The 17,787-nt window shown below is 54.5% G+C and overlaps 1 protein-coding gene across 4 annotated transcripts; it reads right to left on the bottom strand.

Moving 5' to 3' along the window:
• Positions 1-7,380: 7,380 nt before the first annotated feature.
• On the bottom strand, positions 7,381-15,772 carry SEMA3B (semaphorin 3B). 4 transcript variants are annotated; one of them, XM_027098630.1, is made up of 17 exons: positions 14,142-15,772; positions 13,305-13,462; positions 13,096-13,158; positions 12,572-12,691; positions 12,399-12,492; positions 12,076-12,195; positions 11,013-11,158; positions 10,806-10,917; positions 10,634-10,703; positions 10,410-10,551; positions 9,833-10,052; positions 9,483-9,574; positions 9,365-9,406; positions 8,970-9,127; positions 8,818-8,873; positions 8,586-8,725; positions 7,381-8,225 (listed from the first exon to the last, which is right to left on the bottom strand). In XM_027098630.1, the coding sequence occupies exons 1-17, from the start codon at positions 14,248-14,250 to the stop codon at positions 7,824-7,826; spliced, it is 2,244 nt and encodes a 747-aa protein (XP_026954431.1). In that variant the 5' UTR covers positions 14,251-15,772; the 3' UTR covers positions 7,381-7,823. The 4 variants fall into 4 exon arrangements, with proteins under 4 accessions (XP_026954431.1, XP_026954430.1, XP_026954432.1 ...); XM_027098629.1 differs by having other exon boundaries at positions 10,410-10,554; positions 14,142-15,771; XM_027098631.1 differs by lacking the exon at positions 13,305-13,462 and having other exon boundaries at positions 7,466-8,225; positions 10,410-10,554; positions 14,142-14,247.
• Positions 15,773-17,787: the final 2,015 nt, after the last annotated feature.

The raw sequence follows: 17,787 nt of genomic DNA, 5'->3' as shown, positions 1-17,787 counted from the left end.
AAAGAAGGAAATACTGCCATGTGCAGCAACACAGAAGGACCTCGAGACGATCTAACTAAGTAAAATCAAGTCGGAAGGAGGCTGACAAATATCATGGGATATGACATATGTGGAATTAAAATATGGTACAAATGAACTGATTCACGAAACAGTGACAGACTCACAGAGATCGACAAATATCATAGGATGTCACTTAGGTGTGGATTAAAAGAAAACAGCACGATACAAATGAACTTATTTGGAGAACACAAACAGAGTCACAGACGAGAAAGCCAACTTGTGGAATTTCCCTGGTGATCCAGTAGTTAAGAATCTGCCTTACAATGCAGGGGACGTTGTTTTGATCCCTGGACGGGGATCTAAGATCCCACACCCGAGGGGCCACTAAGCCCCCGAGCCGTAACTAAGACCCAATGCAGCCATATAATAAATAATTAATTAATTTAAAAAAAAGAAGAAAGCCAACTTGTGCTTGCTGGGGATGGGTCAGGAAGAAACATGCAGGTGAGGGATAAATTAGGAGTTTGGGATTTAAGTATACACACAACTGTTTATAAAATAATCTATGCGTTTGATTTCTACCCAGAGTTGAAATGTTGAGAGATGTTTTAAAAAAATAATAGGGATTCCCTGGTGGCCCAGTGGTTGAGAATCTGCCGGCCAATGCAGGGGACACAGGTTCGAGCTCTGGTCTGGGAAGATCCCACATGCCGCGGAGCAACTAGGCCCGTGAGCCACAACTACTGAGCCTGCAGGTCTGGAGCTTGTGCTCCGCAACAAGAGAGGCCGCGACAGTGAGAGGTCCGCGCACCGCGACAAAGAGTGGCCCCCGCTCGCCGCAACTAGAGAAAGCCCTCACACAGAAACGAAGACCCAACACAGCCAAAAATAAATAAATAAACAAATAAATTTAAAGATATTTTTAAAAAATAATAATAAAGTGTCTTCCATTGTTAAAAAAATAATCTACAGGGACCTACTAATATACAGCACAAGGAACTCTACTCAATATTCTGTAATTAATCACTTATATGGCAAAAGAATCTGAAAAAGAATGGATACTTATATATACATAACTGAATCATTTAGATGTACAACTGAAACTAACACAACAGTATAAATCAACTATACTCCAGTATAAAATTTTTTTTAATTAAAGAAAAAAAAAGGAATAAGCTGATTTTTTCTTGCAACACAGCCTGGCCCCTACATGCTTTGGATGACCATCAGAAGTGGTCAGAGAATGAATCCCTTATCTTTAACACCATTTTACTACTGGACCTGTTTTGTAAACAGTCCCCAAAATGGGGAAAGTCCCGTATGTACAGGACTTTATAAAACTTTATCAAGATTAAGGTCTGAGGGATTCTTGTTGTGTGTGTTTAGTTTCTATTTCCAGGTTTCCCCCTAAAGGTGTGAAGCCAGACCTTCTCACGGATCCCCTTTCAACCGCCCAGTAGCCGACAGCACATCGAGCCTCATTTTCAGTCCCCCATTTCTTCCCCTTCACCATCTCCTTCAGCCCCAGGCCCCACACCTTACCCTGTCAAATCAGAAACCTCAAAATCAGTACCCCCGGGGCTTTCCCCAATGGGGCTCTGATCAGGTTCAAATTTAGCCCGCGCTTTTGCCCCACCAGGCTTTTACCCGCTCCAGGAAAACAGAGGAATTACTAGAGTGCGTGTTCCCTTCTCACTGGGGGACCTAGAAACCTGTAAGGAGCGATTTGGCAGGTTCTCAGAGAACCCTGAAAAGCTTAGGGACAAACTTATCAGGCTGGGATTAACACTCTCCCTGACCTGGCAGGACATCATAGTTATTCTGGCCCACTGTTGCCCCCGGATGAAAAGGAGCATATACTGAAAATGGCCAAAAAACACACAGATGGCCTACTGGCCACCAATCTACACCACCAAAGTTATCAAGTGAGTGGTAACACAATCCCAGATCACACCCACACTGGGACTATGAGGATCGTGTAGGCCAGGCTAAGATGAAACATTATATTATTTGTTTATCAGAAGGAGTGAAAAGGTATATAGTGAAAACTGTAAATTATACAGTCCAGGAAGTTACACAGATCCATCGACAGACGAATGCATAAAGAAGGTGTGGTACGTGGGAATTCCCTGGCTGTCCAGGGGTTAGGAGTCTGCACTCTCACTACCAAGGGCACAGGTTCAATCCCTGGTCAGGAACTAAGATCCCACAAGCCTAGTGGGCAAAGAAAAAACAAAAAAAAAAGATTGGTGCATAGATACAATGGAAAATTATTCAGGCATAAAAAAAAAGGAAATAATGCATTTGCACCAACATGGATGGACCTAGAGATTAACATTCTAAGTGAAATAAGTCAGAAAGAGAAAAACAAACATCATATGACATCACTCATACGTGGACTCTAATTTTTTAAAGTGATACAAATAAACTTATTTGCAAAACAGAAACAGACTCACAGTCTGAATGCAGACTTGCGATTCCCTGGGGTGGGGCGTAAATGTGGAGGGGAGGGATAAATTAGGAGTTGGGATTAACGTACGCACACTACTGGAACTTCCCTGGCAGTCCAGTGGTTAAGACTCCATGCTCCCATTGCAGTGGGCACGGGTTCCATCCCTGGCTGGGGAACTAAGATACCCACGGTGCGAAAAAATAAAACAACAGGAAAACCATGAACATACTACTGTATATAAAATAGATATCAACAAGGACCTACTACTGTATAGCACAGGGAACTCTACTCAATATTCGGTAGTAACCAATATGACAAAAGAATCTGCAAAAGAATGAATATATGTTTATGTATTACCGAATCACTTCTCTGTACACCTGAAACTAACACAACACTGTAAGTAAAAAAAAAAAAATTAAAAAAAAAAAAGTTACACAGAAAAAAGGTAAAAGCAGTGTTCCTGAGCTGGGTTTCAGAGGCATTCAGGAAGTACATCAATACAGACCCTGAGTCTGTAGAAGGGACACCACTACTGGCCATGCATTTGATCATGCAGTCCGCTCCTGATAGCAAGAGAAAATTTCAAAAGCTTGAGGCTGGGTCCCAAATCCCGTTGTCAACCTTGGTAGAGGAGGCCTTCAAGGTCTATAATAACCAAGACTTAATACGGGAGGCCTATCAGGATGGGAAGCTAATCAAGAAAACGCAGCTTTTGGCTACTCTGATTTACCTGACACATTGAGGGGACCCTCGACGGCTGAGAAGACCAGACAAACAGCCGAGAAGCCACCTGGACTAAAACCAGTGTGTCTTTTGTCTGAAGGAGGAGCACTGGAAGGGGGGATGTCCTAGCGTCCTCCTGTGGGACACCAAAAAAACACCCCCGACCCACCCCAGTTCCTTGCAAAGCTCTCGGATAAGAGATTCCCACATACCGACTGACCCAAGCGCCTGCCTGGCTCCAGATCTCACTAGATCCATTCTCATTACTCCAGCGGAGCCTTGGGTCACCCCCGACATGGCCAGTAGGAAAAACTGAATTTCCTGTAGACACTGGAGCCACCTACTCTGTTCTGCCTTGGCTGGCTGGTCCCCTCTCCAACCCTGACTGTAATGCGACGGAAGTTGATGGACAGCCAAAGGTAAGGCGATTTACATCTCCCTTTGCCTACCGAATCAGGCCCATTATTATTACTCAAGGCTTTTTGTATATGCCAGAATGCCCTGTCCTCCTCCTCAGGAGGAGCTAGTACATTCTTAGAACAGGATGAAGTCCAAGAAGGTAAAAAATTCAAACAGAAAATGCATCTATTAGTAGCTCCAGATGACCCATCTGCTACTCATCAAAATACTCCTCAAAACATTCCCCCCAAAATTAGACAACAGGTAAATCCTGTAGTGTGGGATGCCTCGGTGTTAGGAAAGACAAAACATGTTCCCCTGATAAAGATAAGATTAAGGCCCGGGGAAAAATACCCCTGGAAGAGACAATATTCTTTACAGCCCAAAGCCCTGAGGGGGATCCAACCACTGCTCACCAAATTCCTAAAACATGGACCCATTAGGCCCTACCAATCCCCTTGCAACACCCCAGTTCTCCCTGTTCAGAAGCCTAATGGGGAATATTGGCTTATGTAAGACTTACGAGCAGTAAATGAGGCAATCATCCCTATTCACCCAGTGGTGCCAAACCCATTCACCCTCCTCACTCAAGTGCCAGGGAGCACTCGATATTTCTGTTGTGGACCTCAAAGATGCATTTTTCTATATTCGCCTACATCCAGACTCTCAATACCTTTTTTGCCTTTAAATGGAGGGATCCTGACACCCTGGAGGCTACCCAATATACTTGGACAGTGCTTCCACAGGGTTTTTGGGATAGCACCCCTCTTTTTGGAAATGGGTTGGCATGGGAACTGAGAACTAAGCCTTGAAAAGGGAACTCTGCCACAATATATTGATGATTTATTAATAAGTAGTGAGACAAAACAAGATTCAGATCAAAATACCGTTAAGGTCCCAAATCTTCTGGTAAAAAGGGGATATAAAGTCTCCCCAAACTTGGCTCACATCTCACAGCAACAGGTTCAGTGTTTAGGATTTGTTTTAACCCCAGAGGCACGAGCCCTGGGCATAGACTGAAGAATAGCAATTAGTGCATTACCATCTCCAACCACAAAGAGGCAACTCCAAGGCTTTCTCAGGATGGCTGGGTTCTGTCATATCTGAATTCCAAATTATGGCGTTAGAGCCAAACCCCTATATAAGGCTCTAGATAATCGTTTTTGTTTTTGGGGTGTGTGTGTGTGTGTGTGTGTGTGTGTGTGTGTGTGTGTGTGTGTGTGTGTGTGTGTGTTCCTTGGCCTCACCGCAGGGCATGTGGGATCCTAGTTCCCTAACCAGGCATAGAACCCATACCCCCTGTAGTGGAAGCACAGAGTCTTAACCACTGGACCACCAGGGAAGTCCCTATAAGGCTCTAAAGGGAAAAGAAAGGGAACTCCTTCACCAGAATAGGGACCACCAATGGGACTTTGAGACTCTAAAGGCTGAGTTAAACAGAACACTAGCACTGGGACTTCCAAATTTGAACAAGCCCTTTACCGTATATGCTCATGAGAAGTCAGGGATAGCGCTAGGAGTCCTGACCCAAAAGCTGGCATCAGATGTGGGACCAGATCAGAGACCAGTGGCTTACTTTTCAAAACATCTGGACTCAATAACCCTGGGATGGCCCAGCTACCTGCGGGCAATATCAGCCACAGGCCTCTTAGTTAATGAGGCTTCCAAGCTCAACCTGGGACAACACTTATAGATGTATTAACCCCTCGTCAAGTACAATCTGTGCTGGACGTCAAAGGACATCACTGGTTGACTGGAGGAAGACTGACAAGATATCAGGCTCTCCTCATGGACACCCCTGACATACAGGTGTGCCAAACCCTGAACCCGGCAACCCTACTTCCAGTTGTCGAGAGTAGAGATTTACTGCATCACTGTGTAGAGATCATAGAACAAACTTACTCCAGCAGGTCTGATCTTCTAGATGAACCTCTTGACAGCCCTGAGGTCAAATGGTTTACTCACAGGAGCAGTGTTATAGAGATGGGAACTCGGAAGGCAGGGTATGCCATAGTTGGTCTAGATGAAGTCATAGAAACCAAGGCCTTGCCACCACAGACATCGGCCCACAATGCTGAGCTAACTGCATTAACAAGAGCTTTGCAGGAGTTCTCTGGTGGCCTAGTGGTTAGGATTCCAGTCTTTCACTGCTGTGGCCCGGGTTCAGTATCTGGTTGGGGAACTGAGATCCCACACAGCCAAAAAAAAATAAAAGAGAGAGAGAGATTCTTATAACATCATATGATCTAAATTACCAACAACAGTTTGCCGTCCTCCCCTAGTTGAACAGGTAGTAGCAACAGCTATGTCCTTCATGGACTATCAAATCTTAACCACGGTGAGACACACATTCCGGCCTGCACCCCTGAAGGGTTTGTTTTCCTCTGTAGACATCCAAACCATCATATGTTAGAAAATTATGGCCAGACCCTGTCCTTTTCCAACCAAGGTATGGCCTATAACTGCACTGATAATGTCCATTTCATAGGAGAGTGCACTATAAGGATTATAGGGCTAAGAGGGATTGTGATCTATAACAGGACCACTCTAGGTCACCACCAAACCCAGAGAGCACTAGGAATGATCTTAGCAGGGGCAGGGCTGGCCATAGGACTGGCAGCTCCATGGGGAGGCTTCCCTTATCATGAAGCAACACTGAGAAATCTCACCAGACAGCTTGGTTATGTGACAGAACAGACAGGGCACACCTTAACAGGACTTAAGACCTCTCGTTACTTTGGTTAATGCAGCTCTTGATAATCATCTAGCTCTTGATTACCTTCTGACAGAACAAGGCAGAATCTGTGGGATAACTATTACTTCCTGCTGCACCTAAATCAGTGTCACAGGACAGACAGAAGTTAATAGTAAAGAAATATACACCCAAGCAGAATGGCTTCACAATTTTGGCAGGGGTGATACCGCCTCCGTCATCTGGTCAGCAGTTAGGGAAGCCCTCCCAAAGTTAACCTGATTCCTTCCCTTTCTAGGCTCTCTTGTGGCTATTACTGTTCTTCTCCTTTTTGGCCCTTGTCTGTTTAAGCTTTTGGTTAAGTTTGTGTTTTCTAGGCTTCAACAGTTTCAAGGAAGGCTCATGATGGCTCAAGGATTTCAACCCACTCCAGCCAAGGGTAACCCAGGTCCCTAGAACAGTCAGCAAGGGACTTCTATACCTATAGGGTAGGTTAGGATCTGCAGCCCCTATCCAGCAGGAAGACATTTCAGAAGAAGACCTCTGGTCCCTTAATCCTTAAAAATAAAGGGTGTAGAATCCCTCAGGGGGGAATGAGACAGGCTGGGACCTGAGACCCTTTGCTGCAGTGCTTACACCTGGACAAACATCTCCTGGAGCAACAGAATACAAGAAACTCTAAGGGAGTAAAAATAACCACACACACCTGCAACTGGGGCAAATTATGAGCAAGACGCAAAAAAAACCAAAAACCCAACTGCCACTTCTGAGGTGTTGGGAGCAAAAGCAGGGGACTACTCAGGATTCCTGCCCACGACACCACCAAGAGGGTGGGCAGACCACCTAAGTCACCCCTCTGGCCTGACTCATGGATGTGCCCCTACTCTCACTCCATTTAAGGAACCAGCTCGGAGCCACCCTCCCCCAAACCCTTGTTCCCCCAGCAAGCAAGCAAGGGCACCTGTTGCTTGTTGGGCACCTGTTTCTTATTTTCACTCTCTTGTTCTGCAGCATGAGCCCCAATAAAGCCTTGCCCGAATTTCTCCTCTGGCCTCTTACCAACTTCTATTGATTAAAGAGTCCAAGAACCTGGGTCAGTAACACTAAGACCAGCGGCTGTCTGATGGGGCCGTTCCAGCTTCAGCTGATAACATGTTTATTGCATTAGTACAGTCGGCCTGCCCCACCCCCACCCCCACCCCAGCCTGTTCACAGCTTTCTGCTCACTGCCCAAAGAGGTGGCGCTTCCCCCAGGGTGGGCATTCTGGGCACCTCCCCCACCCAGGTCGTTGCTCGGGGACCCTGCTTCTCTGCCTCCTCCTGACCAGCTGGACCCTGTGCGCAGCCTGGGCCGCCCCAATCGGGGTTGCATTCAAGGATTATTCTCTGTTAATAAATAAGCCGGCATGGCTGCCTGTTGGCCAGGGCCTGTCGGGTCGGTGTCTTCCCTCCACCAGGAACCGCTGTGTGCCGGGGCCCTAGCTGCTTCCCAGGGTCTGACCGCCCCCTCTCTCTGCTGCTGCCACCTCCCCAGTCCCCAGTGTGGGGACGGCCGAGTCACCAGTGCGCTGCGCTGCGCGGCCCCCGCTCAGCACGCAGTTCTGGGGCGTGTGTCCTCCGGTTGCGGCCCTTCCTCCGCGACTCGGGAGGCGGTGGGCGCGGCGCGGGCTGCGGACGACACATTCGCAGGGAGTTCGTACCACCGCCGCCCGGCTCCACCAGCTGCAGGAAGTCCCGGTACCAGAGCTTGGGGCCCGGCGGCGCAACGGGCGCAGCATCCTCGGTCCGGGCCAGCCTTTCAGCCTGCGCAGCACTCAGCACGTGCAGCGCCAGGCGACGCATTGGCTGCGAAAAGCCCTGCTCCACGGCTGCGCACAGGTACACGCCTGAGTCCCCACGCCGCAACCAGCGAAGCAGCAGGCCCCGCATCGTGCGTTCGGCTCGCTCCTCTGCGGGCACCTGCAGGCCGGATCAGCGTGAGGCTGACGTTAGGGAACAGGGCGGGGCTCGCCTGAACGTGGGGGCGCGTCAGAGACCCTCCCCAGTGGGCGGAGAAAGGGCGGGGCTTCGTTCGGACTGGGCTGGGGCGCGGGCGTCAGGCGCCTAGTTAGAGGAATGGGGCCTCACCAGGATGCGGAGTGCAGGCAAGGGGCCAAACTGGGCGTTAGGGGTCTGGTTGGGCGGAGACTCACTGGGCAGAGCTGGATCGCATCTAGATGTGCGGAGCAGGCCAAGGGCCTCATTAATCAGGGCGCGCACTTCCTGGACGTAGGAGTCGGAACAAGGGCCTGGTTGGGAGGGGAGTGAGGGGAGGCTCACCTGAGTGTAGGCCGCCTCCCCCGCGCGCTGGAAGGTCCACTCCACGCGCGCCTGCAGCGAGCGGGGCTCACACTCCAGGAAGGCGCTACCTCCCTCCACACCGAACACCTTCCGCTCCAGCAGCGCAGGATGGGATGAGTCTGGGGGCAAAGGGAATGTCAGATTCAGACAAGGCAGGGCAGGGTGGGGCAGTCTTTAAGGGATGGGGGGTGAGAGCAGCTGGGACACTCACCCCCGGTGCACAGTGTGCTGGGGTCACCGTTCTTTACATCCTGCCGTCGGAACCTCCTGGGGAGAGGGGACATTAGAGCCTCCGTGAGCCCTTCTTTTAGCCAGGGGCAGATAAAGACTCCCTCCAGGCAGCCCGCCCCTGATCCTACCCACCTCTTGGCACTGGGCTGGAAGCGCGTGCACGCGGCCCCATCCCAGGCGCAGTAAGGGTCACGTGCCAAACAGCATTCGGCACAGGCGCGGCCGTGGGCAGCGCAGCGGTGCAACGGGATCTGGGCCACCCCGCTCCGAGAGGCTACGTACAGTTGGTGCTAGGGGTACAAGGGGCTCCAGGCTGACCTTGGGTGGCCCCGTGCCTGCCTCCCATAGGTCAGGGATCCCTTCCCCCATTTGACAAAAGGGAACACTGAGGTCTCAGGTCCCACAGTCTAGTGAAGGCAGAGCCTGTACTCGAAACCGGGGCTTGTAATTACCAAGAGAAGAATGGGGGTGGGGGCACCTGGGAAGAGGCTGGGTCCATTCCGCCCGCAAGCCTTCTGGTCACTTACCCTCTTGGAGGAGATTTGCATGCTGGTGACAGCAGCTGAGTCCTGAGAGGGAGGAGGGGTGCTGGGATCAGAGCTCCGTGGGGTGGGGGTACCCCAGGCAATGGGGGCTAGGCCTCACCTCAAACATGTGCAGCTCCTCCAGGAGCAGCCCCTCAGCATTAGGCCGGCCACCCTTGGGGACGGAGATCACCTTCAGCACCGTGCCAGCATCTGCAGGGATGAGAAGGCTGAGTGACTCCTTGTGTTGCCTGACAGCCAGGGCCAGGGGTCTCCTCACCTCTGAGGCCTCCACCCTCCGCATGGTTGGGATGGTGAAGAATGTGGGTTGGAGCAATCAGAGCAGCATCCAGAAGGAGATGGGGGCACAGCCCCCGGAAAAATATGGAGATGGGACTGAACGGGGAGATTCCACTAACAGGCCAAAGAGCCTGAGCTGGGTCTTGTGGGTGGTCGTGGCAGGACCCTGACCTGTGCCAATGAAGAGGACGTCATAGTATCCGTCAACAGCTGCTACACGGTCCGCAGTGATCTGGGTGAAGGTGTACCCGGCACCCACTTGTTGGAAGAGGGGGCGCCCCCCCATGGGCAGGACCGAATTGTACATGAGGGGGTGGTTCCGGGCAAACTGGATGACATCATCAGGAAAGTCCTTGGTGGAACTGAAGGTGCCAAAGGTCTTGCTGGGGCACTGGGGGGTGGGAAGGAGGCATGACAAGGATGTGGATATGAAGGCCTGGTGGGCAGCCCTCCACAGGACACCTCCCGGAACCTGGAGCATGTGTGAGTGTGTGTGTGCGCGCGCACGCACAGGGGGCGGGTGTTGGACAGAGCCCTGCCCTGGGAATCTGAAAGAGGAGCTCCAGCCTTGCCTTTGGGGGTCTGAGGGGGAAACATGGCCTTCCCCTGAGGAGCCCTGTCTAATGAAGATGATGTTTTCCCACCCATAAAAAAAAGAAGACACAACATTCACCAAGAAAACCCCAGGCCAAATTCTCCACCCCTGAAGCTTTAAGTGGGTTGTAGTGGGAGTCCCTGGGCTACGCACCATGCCAGGTCGGGGGTAGGGGACACGGCCCTGGTAGGACACCCACTGGTGCACGGGCCCCTCCTTGTGTGCAAAGGGTCCCAGGAAAGCCCGGCGCACATCATTCATGCTGTACACGCACACTGCGGAGCCCTGGAAGATGCTGCTGCAGGTGAAGATGTAAGTGGAGTAAGGGGCTCAAGTGGGGCCTAGCCAGCCTTGCCCCACTACCTCCCACACCTCACCTGGTCGTGGAGAAGACAGCATAGAGCAGCGGGGTCCAGCGATCCCGCGAGGACAGCAGGAACACGTCCTCTGCAGGGAAGGGACCAAGTTGGGGGAGGGTGCACAGCCAGGCTCAGGGTCTGCGCCCCTGCGCCCCCTCCCCACACCCCATCCTCCATTATTGGCACTTACGGAGCTGGTCAAAGTTCGTATCGCCCTCAGCACCGGGCACTGAGCACACCAGCCGCGCCTTCAGGAACGTAGTCCACTTGTTGACCAGGCTGCGCTGGCCACCCACGTCGTTCTGCGGGGCCAGTAGGAGGGGATGAGGGCGAGGCCCCAACAGACAGGCAAAGGGGCGGTGGCAGGATCACCGAATGTGGCCCAGGGACTCCTCACCCTGCAGATCTGGCCAACGCGGGACACAGACAGGCGTCCCAGGGCCGGCGTGGCCTCCACTGCCGACTCACGGAAGAAGAAGTAGATCTTGTCGTCGTCCGGGTTCTCACTCTCCGGGATCCAAAAGACCTTGACGAACTTGGGCTCTGACCACAGCAGGAGGCGTGGGGTCAGCAAGGTCCTGGCCCTGCCCCCTGCTAGGAGGCCCAGGCACTGCCTCCCCTTTCTTTCGTGCCGGCAGAAGCCCTCAGGGCAGCAGCTGACCACCCAGCCTCTGGGACCAAGTTCAGATGGTGCTCCCCGAGGACACAATCGAAAGAAAGAGGGCCTGCGAGTCAAGAAGAAGCCACGAGAGGGCAGCAGAGACCATGGCTACCTGGGCCCACAGGCAAGCAGACCCTGGCCAGTGGTGGGCCTCTCGCCTCTCCCCTGGCAGTTCTCTATGCCAGTGGGCCAAGAAAGGAGGGATGTGGGGTACCTGGTTTTACCTTCACTCATGAATCTTCCTCTCTAGCAGGAAGTAGATGCCCCCACTCCTGCTTCAAATACTCTGCTAGGTCTCATCACTCTTAGAATAATCTACCCTGGCCCTACCCTGTGCTGACAGTCCAGACCCCTTATCATTGCTCCCTTCATGAGTCTGTTCCTTGGCTTGTTCCTGCCCCCAGGGTCTTTGCACTAATTATTCCCTCTGCTTGGAATGCTCTTCCCGCAATCCTGCTGTGTTTTGGGCATTAGCGCATACCTTTTCTCAGCAGGGTATCTTCCTTTCCCCAACCCTCCCACCACCACCACCGCTGCCTAGTCTCCTTTTCCCTTCCTCTCCATTCTCTCATTATATCTCCTGGCCATTGGAACTGATCTTATTGTGTATTAGATCTGAGGTCTGTGAACTCAAAGAGGGTTCTATCTTGTCCACCCTGCGACCCAGTGCCTAGTGCAGGGCTTGACCCAGGGTAGCTACCTGGTGAGCACTCACTGCTCACTCCCTTTATGGGCCTTACTCAGCACCTGCTCTGTTGGAGATGAGGGCCCCCTCCCAACAGTCCCACCAGTCTTTCACCGTTGAGCCAGCGGGAATCGTGTGGTTCCGTTCGGAGACTTGGACGATGACCCAAGCTGCGGAAGATGGTAAAGTCCCGGCCCATGAGGTCTGCGGCTACTCCCGAGTACAGCTCTTCCCCTGTAGACACGGCGAGGCTGCTTAGTGAAACCAAAGGCTCTTGTGGTGGGTTGGGGGCACTATGGAGCTCTGGGGGCTCTTGGGGAGTCAGTGAGGCTATGGGGGATCCCTGGGGCTCTAGGGAGGGTCTTGGGACTTTGTGAGACGCTAGAGTCTCTGAGGGGTTCCAGGAGCTCTCTTGGGGCCCCAGCCTTTGGACTCACCCACCAGCACGGAGGCAGCCCGATGCCTGGGGTCATAAGGACTCTTGCCCTTGCCATCCTCTAGCCTTCGAAGGTCCAGCCGGAGCATGGGCTCCTGGGAGGCAGGGGGGAGTTGTTACTGTAGGCCCTTTCTTACCCTCCCAACCTCCCTCCCTCACCAGACCTAGCCTTACCTCCAGCCGCTGGCCCACCTCCACAAATGCACAGGTTGGGTGGAAGGCCCCTGTGCCACAGGCCAGCAAGTGGGTGCGGTTGTAGGCATGCAGCAACTTCACGAAGTTCATGCACTCAGTCTAGCGCGCACGTGGGCAGGGGCAGGAACAATGAGGCCTCCCCCAGGGAGGTGGCCTTAAGGGCTCCCAGCTCACCAGTGGCACTCCCACCCCTTCTTTTCTGCATTAGCCCAGGCAAGTACTAACATGGGCTCTAGGGGCTCAGGTGCCCTTGGTGACCAGCCCGGCTCACCTCTCACCAGAATGGGTTCATTGGGAAGCATGCCTGCATTGCCCCCCATGACGCAGAGGCCTCCAAGAAGAATCACATAGCCCCCACCCTGACTCACTACCTCTGGACTTCAGCCACCTCAACCCTCCTGCCCCCATCATAGCCAGAACAGGCAGGCTTCTGTTTTAGCACTGCCCATCTCTAGAGTGAGGGGCTGACCCTCCCCACTCCCACCCAGGCAGCCAACACTCACGCCAATGTCCTTCCCTGCCCAGTTGCACTCCTCTCGCCATTCCACAGGGGCCGGCCAGGCCAGCTATGGGGAGGGTGGGGGAGGGAGAACACAGGTCAGGGACTCAGGATGTTCTCTATGCTGCGGGTGTCGTCCACTCAGGGGGCCCATCCTCCAGGAAGCCTGGAGTGGGGTCCCGGGGCGGTGCTGAGGCTGGGGGTCCCTGGCACCTTCTTGGCCCGCTTGCTAATGTTGTCCAGGCTGAGGGAGGCCACATGGTTCTCAGCGCCCACAAACAGGCGCCCACGCTCCTCATCCAGCAGCAGAGCTTCGTAGCAGCAGGTCCGCTCCAGCCTGAAGGTCCGGAGACCGTGCTGGGCCTGGAGCTCTGTGGGGCGGGGACACCACTGAGGATTCGCCAGTCATGCTAGGAGCTTCTTCCAGGCCAAGGTTGTACATGTGACCTGGCCCACACACATGTGAATTTACACGCGTGTGAGTTTACACTCAGGGGGACAGGCCCACCCAGGGTCAGAGCTTCCACGGTGGGCAGTGCAGCCCACCCCTGCCCCCATGGGGTAGGAGGTGGAGCTTCTAGGGCAACCTCAGACAAGTAGTGTCTCCAGGCGAGTGCACGGGGAGGCAAGGGTTCTGGGGTAGGCCTGCATGTTGGGACAGCCAGAACCCCAACCCCAAAGTCAGGCTGAGGGTTCTCTGCCACCAGCCTAGGTTCAGTATGATACCACTGCCTAGTAACCACCCTGTGTAGGGGGTGTGGGAAGGGGGCTCTAACAGTCCCCACACCTCAACTTCCCTGGGAGCAGGGGATGGAACAGAGGCAGGATCTGTTGCCATGCTTCCTGGGAAAGCATGAGGAGAATGTGGGCAGAGAGCTTGGGGACTGAGGCCAGGAAAGGGTTAATTGGAGATGGCCTGAGCGTGCCCCCAATCCAACCCAGCCGGTGGCACACACACAGTGCAACAGCAAACACAACGCCCCCTACCCACACTGGGCCCCTTTCCTGCCCACCCTGAGGTGGGCCCTCCCGCCTGCCAGGTGCACCTACCTTGGAAGGAGAGGCGAAGGCGTGGCGTGCTGGGGGCAGCACCCCCCAGCACTGCCACCCAGAGCAGAGCCAGGCCTGGGATCATGGCGGCGGCCTCAGCCCGCCCCATCCCTGCAGCTCAGGGAGCTCAGGGTTCAGCGGGCGTGTGTGGAGGAGCCTTGAGCCACCCTGGACTCTGCCCCGGATCTGGAAGAGAAGGAGCTGCAGCGAGAGCTAGGGAGGGAGGCTGGGGGGAGTCCCCAGGGATCAGATTACAGCCCCTAGGGGAAAGAGGCTGGGGGGTCGCATTCCACTTGCAAGTCCTCCTCTCCCTTGGAGGGTGCCCTGCCTGGCCACAATCACAGACACACCCACGCTGGGCACACCATCGGGGTCAACCCCATACTGGCAGGCGCCTGCCCCACCACGTCACCCTCCCCAGTAACCCGCCCTCATGTACACACACCCACAGGCATTAATTCACAAACTCTGCATGCCTACGTCATGCCAGCCTGGGACTGGGGCTGGGGGCAGTGGGGCACACAGACAAGGTCCTCCTGCAGGAGGGGGCAGAGTACCAACAAGGACTCAGATTGGTGCAGTCATTGCAGTGGTGCCAAGTGCAATGAGCAAAACAAGACAGTCATGGGTGTGCCGGTAACAGGAGGGGGGTCAGGCCTCTGGAGGTAGCTGTGCACCCACGGGCCCACAGAGGAACAGAAGCACATTTGGAGCTGGCGCCAATGGTGTGGGCGTCTGTGAGTGTGAATGTGCTTCTAAGGATCCCTTTGTGTATCTGTATTCTGTAGTGAGTATGTGTGTGTGTAGTGTGTATGCAGGCATATGTGTACATATCTATGTGAAACCATGTGGCATGTGTGTTGTATTACACATGTAGGTGTGGCATGCGTGTGTGCACACACGGCATTGTATGCATGTCTACACAGTGTGTACATGTCTGGGGTGTACACTTTGTAAGTACATACGTGTTTGTGTTGCACATGTGTGTACGTGTTTGTGCACAAGTGTGTGAGTCTCTCTGGACATGCAGGTGAGCAAATATTATAACCGCAGCGTCAATCACTGCCTTCAACTCTGAAACACTCTGGAAACCCACTTCTCAGAGGGATAAGTGCAGCCGGGAGACCCAGGGCTGGGCAGACGCCTCAGTTTCTGATTTGGGAGCTGCTCCTACTTGGATCCAGCAGCCCCAGCTTTTTGCTTGACCTCTCTCTCCCCACCCCAGAGGGTGGGAGGGGCTGGTCACACACAGAAATTCTGTGAGCTCAGACTTCAGACCCAAGAGGAATCAAGTGGGGAGAGCCAAGGGCCTAAAGCAGATTCTCACCCCCAGCTCGGGTGAGCTGCCCTTCCCTCTCCAGCCTCCAGAGTCTCCCTGAGCCTCTCCATCCCGTCTTCGCCCTCAGGGTTTCCCCATCTTTGAGACCCTCCACTTCTCTGAGCCAGAGCCCTTCCCTGGACCTCTCAGATGGGGTCAGGCTCTGGCTGCAATGTCCACCCTCTTTCCCAGAAGTTGGCTGGGCAGGTGCACAGTAGCCCTGGCGTGGGGCTAGGTCCTGGGGTGCATTCAAGCAAGAGGCACAGCTGCCGGGGCACGTTCCAGACTGCTCTCCCCAAACCCCCGCCTAGCTCTGCCGCTTCCAGACCCCTCCCACCCTAGGACTCCCACCTCCCTCCTTCCTTCCACTGACACTTGCCGCTGCCTCTTCTGGGCCCGTGAGGTCTGCGACGTCACAAAACACCAGGTTGCCTTCCCACACTCCACCGAGAGCTCCGGCATCAGCGGCTCCTCACCCTGGCCCCTTCTCACCCTGCAGAAGGGGAGAAGCCGAGGGGCCCTAGGGCACCCTCTGACGGCTCCTTTAAGGAGAAGCCCCCGCCCCCACCAAGCCAGCCGCGCCCCGCCGTCAAGTTTACGGGGCGGATCGGGTGACTGGGCAGGCAGCCGGACCGGCTGGAGTTGGTGGCCAGAGCGGAGCGGGCACAAGGGAGGGGCGGGTAGGGCCGACCCCTCCCCCCGTAGGGCTTCAGAGCAACAGGATGCCCCACGCAGTGGTCCTGGAACTGAGGCCGGCAGTCAAGGCAAATAAGGAAAAAGCAATAGAGACCCCCTAGCCCCAGGCAGCTCTGGCAGAGGGATTGGTCAGATGGGGCACCCCCAGGGACTCGTTTCTTCACTTGTCCCTCCATAGCTGGGGAGCTGGAGGTGTGTAATGAGGGGCTCAGCTGCCATCTCAGTCCCCAGGAGCCAGCTGGGAAGGGCCGGTCAGGGTCAGAGGTCGGAGCGGGGGTTCTCAAGTGGAGGTTTGATGGGCCCCCAAGACCCTGCCCCAGTCCTTCCTTAGGGCTTGGGCCACTTAGTACTTCTGCCACCTGGCTGGCAGTGGCTTTGATGACAGCCAGTCTGGGGCGGGAGAAGAGAGCCAGAGGGGCAGGCAGGGCAGGGAGGCAGGCGGCAAGTCTCACTTCTGCACTGCAGGGTGTGGGACCATCCAGAGCCCCGTCATGACCGGTGGTCCCATGTCTCTGCTGGGAGGTGAGGGGCATTCTATGCCATCTCCATGAACTTCAGTCTTTCTTCCAAGGTTGAAGGTGGGAGGAACTGCCCCACCGAACACAGAGTGAGGTACCCAAGGGGGCTTCAAGGATAGGATGGGGCTCCTACACCTCAGCGCCTCAGTTGGGAAGGGTCTGGGGTCTTGGCCTAAAGGTGAGTCTGGTGGACACACCCTGTTTGTACTGCCAGGTCTACTTCCTTGGAGGGGTTGAATGTTGACAATGGTCAAGGGGGGCCCTCAGGTCCACCTGGGTGACCATACCAGGGCTTGAGGGTGGGCTTCCACCCCTCAATCCCCCCAAAATGCATCCTGCTGCATCCTCCCCAAGGCTATCAGCAGCTCCTCAGGGGTCTGTGAGGGAGGCCACGTGGGCACTTCAAGTGTGCATGGTTCTGCTGCCCATCTCCTGCCGAGTCCCTGGAGTAGAAGTGTCTGTGTCCATCCAGGGTGGGGCCATGCCCCTCTTTCCTGAACCTCAGGCCTGGTGTTTCTGGCCCAGCCTGGCTGGCTGGTGGGCAGGTGAAGGGTGGGGGTTAGTGGGAGGACCAGGGGCCTTCAGGAGGGGGAGTGGGGGTGACATAACCCTGCCTGAGCTCCTGGGCTTCCAGGATGTGGCCTCTCCCTCCTCCCAGGCTCTTTTGCCTTGGACCTGGGCAGCGTCCCCTGGCCTCATGCAAGCAAACAAAATTCTTTGGCTGTTTACAATTTTCCACCCAAGCAGCCAAGATCAGCAAGTGCCTTTGAGGTCCCTACCCAACTGCACGGTACCCCCTACTTGCCCCCACTGCTTTTAGTTCTTCAGGCCCAGGTCCCAGCCTCTGTTTCATCCCCACCCCCAACCCAGTGTCCATACTGGAAAATGGGACCAGGACCCCCCACCATCTGTCCAACACCCTGGGACTCAACCCCCAGCCGAAGGGACTGGGCTGTTCCTGGCTCACCTGAGCCCTTGGCATTGCCTTCCCACTTCCAGATGTGTCCCCCTCCCTGGAGCAGGAAGGGAGATCCCCAGGAGTGGGAGCTCAAGTTGTCCCCATCCCCACAAGGTCTCCTTTCTGCTCCTCAGCCCCAGGTCCCAGCGTATGCAG

Source organism: Aethalodelphis obliquidens, unplaced genomic scaffold, assembly GCF_003676395.1.
Source record: "Aethalodelphis obliquidens isolate GAN/ISIS:26980383/991018 unplaced genomic scaffold, ASM367639v1 scaffold125, whole genome shotgun sequence".
In the NCBI taxonomy this organism is placed as follows: domain Eukaryota; kingdom Metazoa; phylum Chordata; class Mammalia; order Artiodactyla; family Delphinidae; genus Aethalodelphis; species Aethalodelphis obliquidens.
This window is presented reverse-complemented; position numbering and strand designations above follow the sequence as displayed.

Coding starts and splice junctions, on each gene's coding strand:
- SEMA3B (XM_027098629.1), bottom strand. CDS start 14,250: ATGGGGCGGGCTGAGGCCGCCGCCATGATCCCAGGCCTGGCTCTGCTC. Junction 8,874..8,969: donor TTCCAGCCCAGTGCCAAGAG/GTGGGTAGGATC, acceptor CCCTCTCCCCAG/GAGGTTCCGACGGCAGGATG. Junction 8,726..8,817: donor CAGCACACTGTGCACCGGGG/GTGAGTGTCCCA, acceptor CTTTGCCCCCAG/ACTCATCCCATCCTGCGCTG.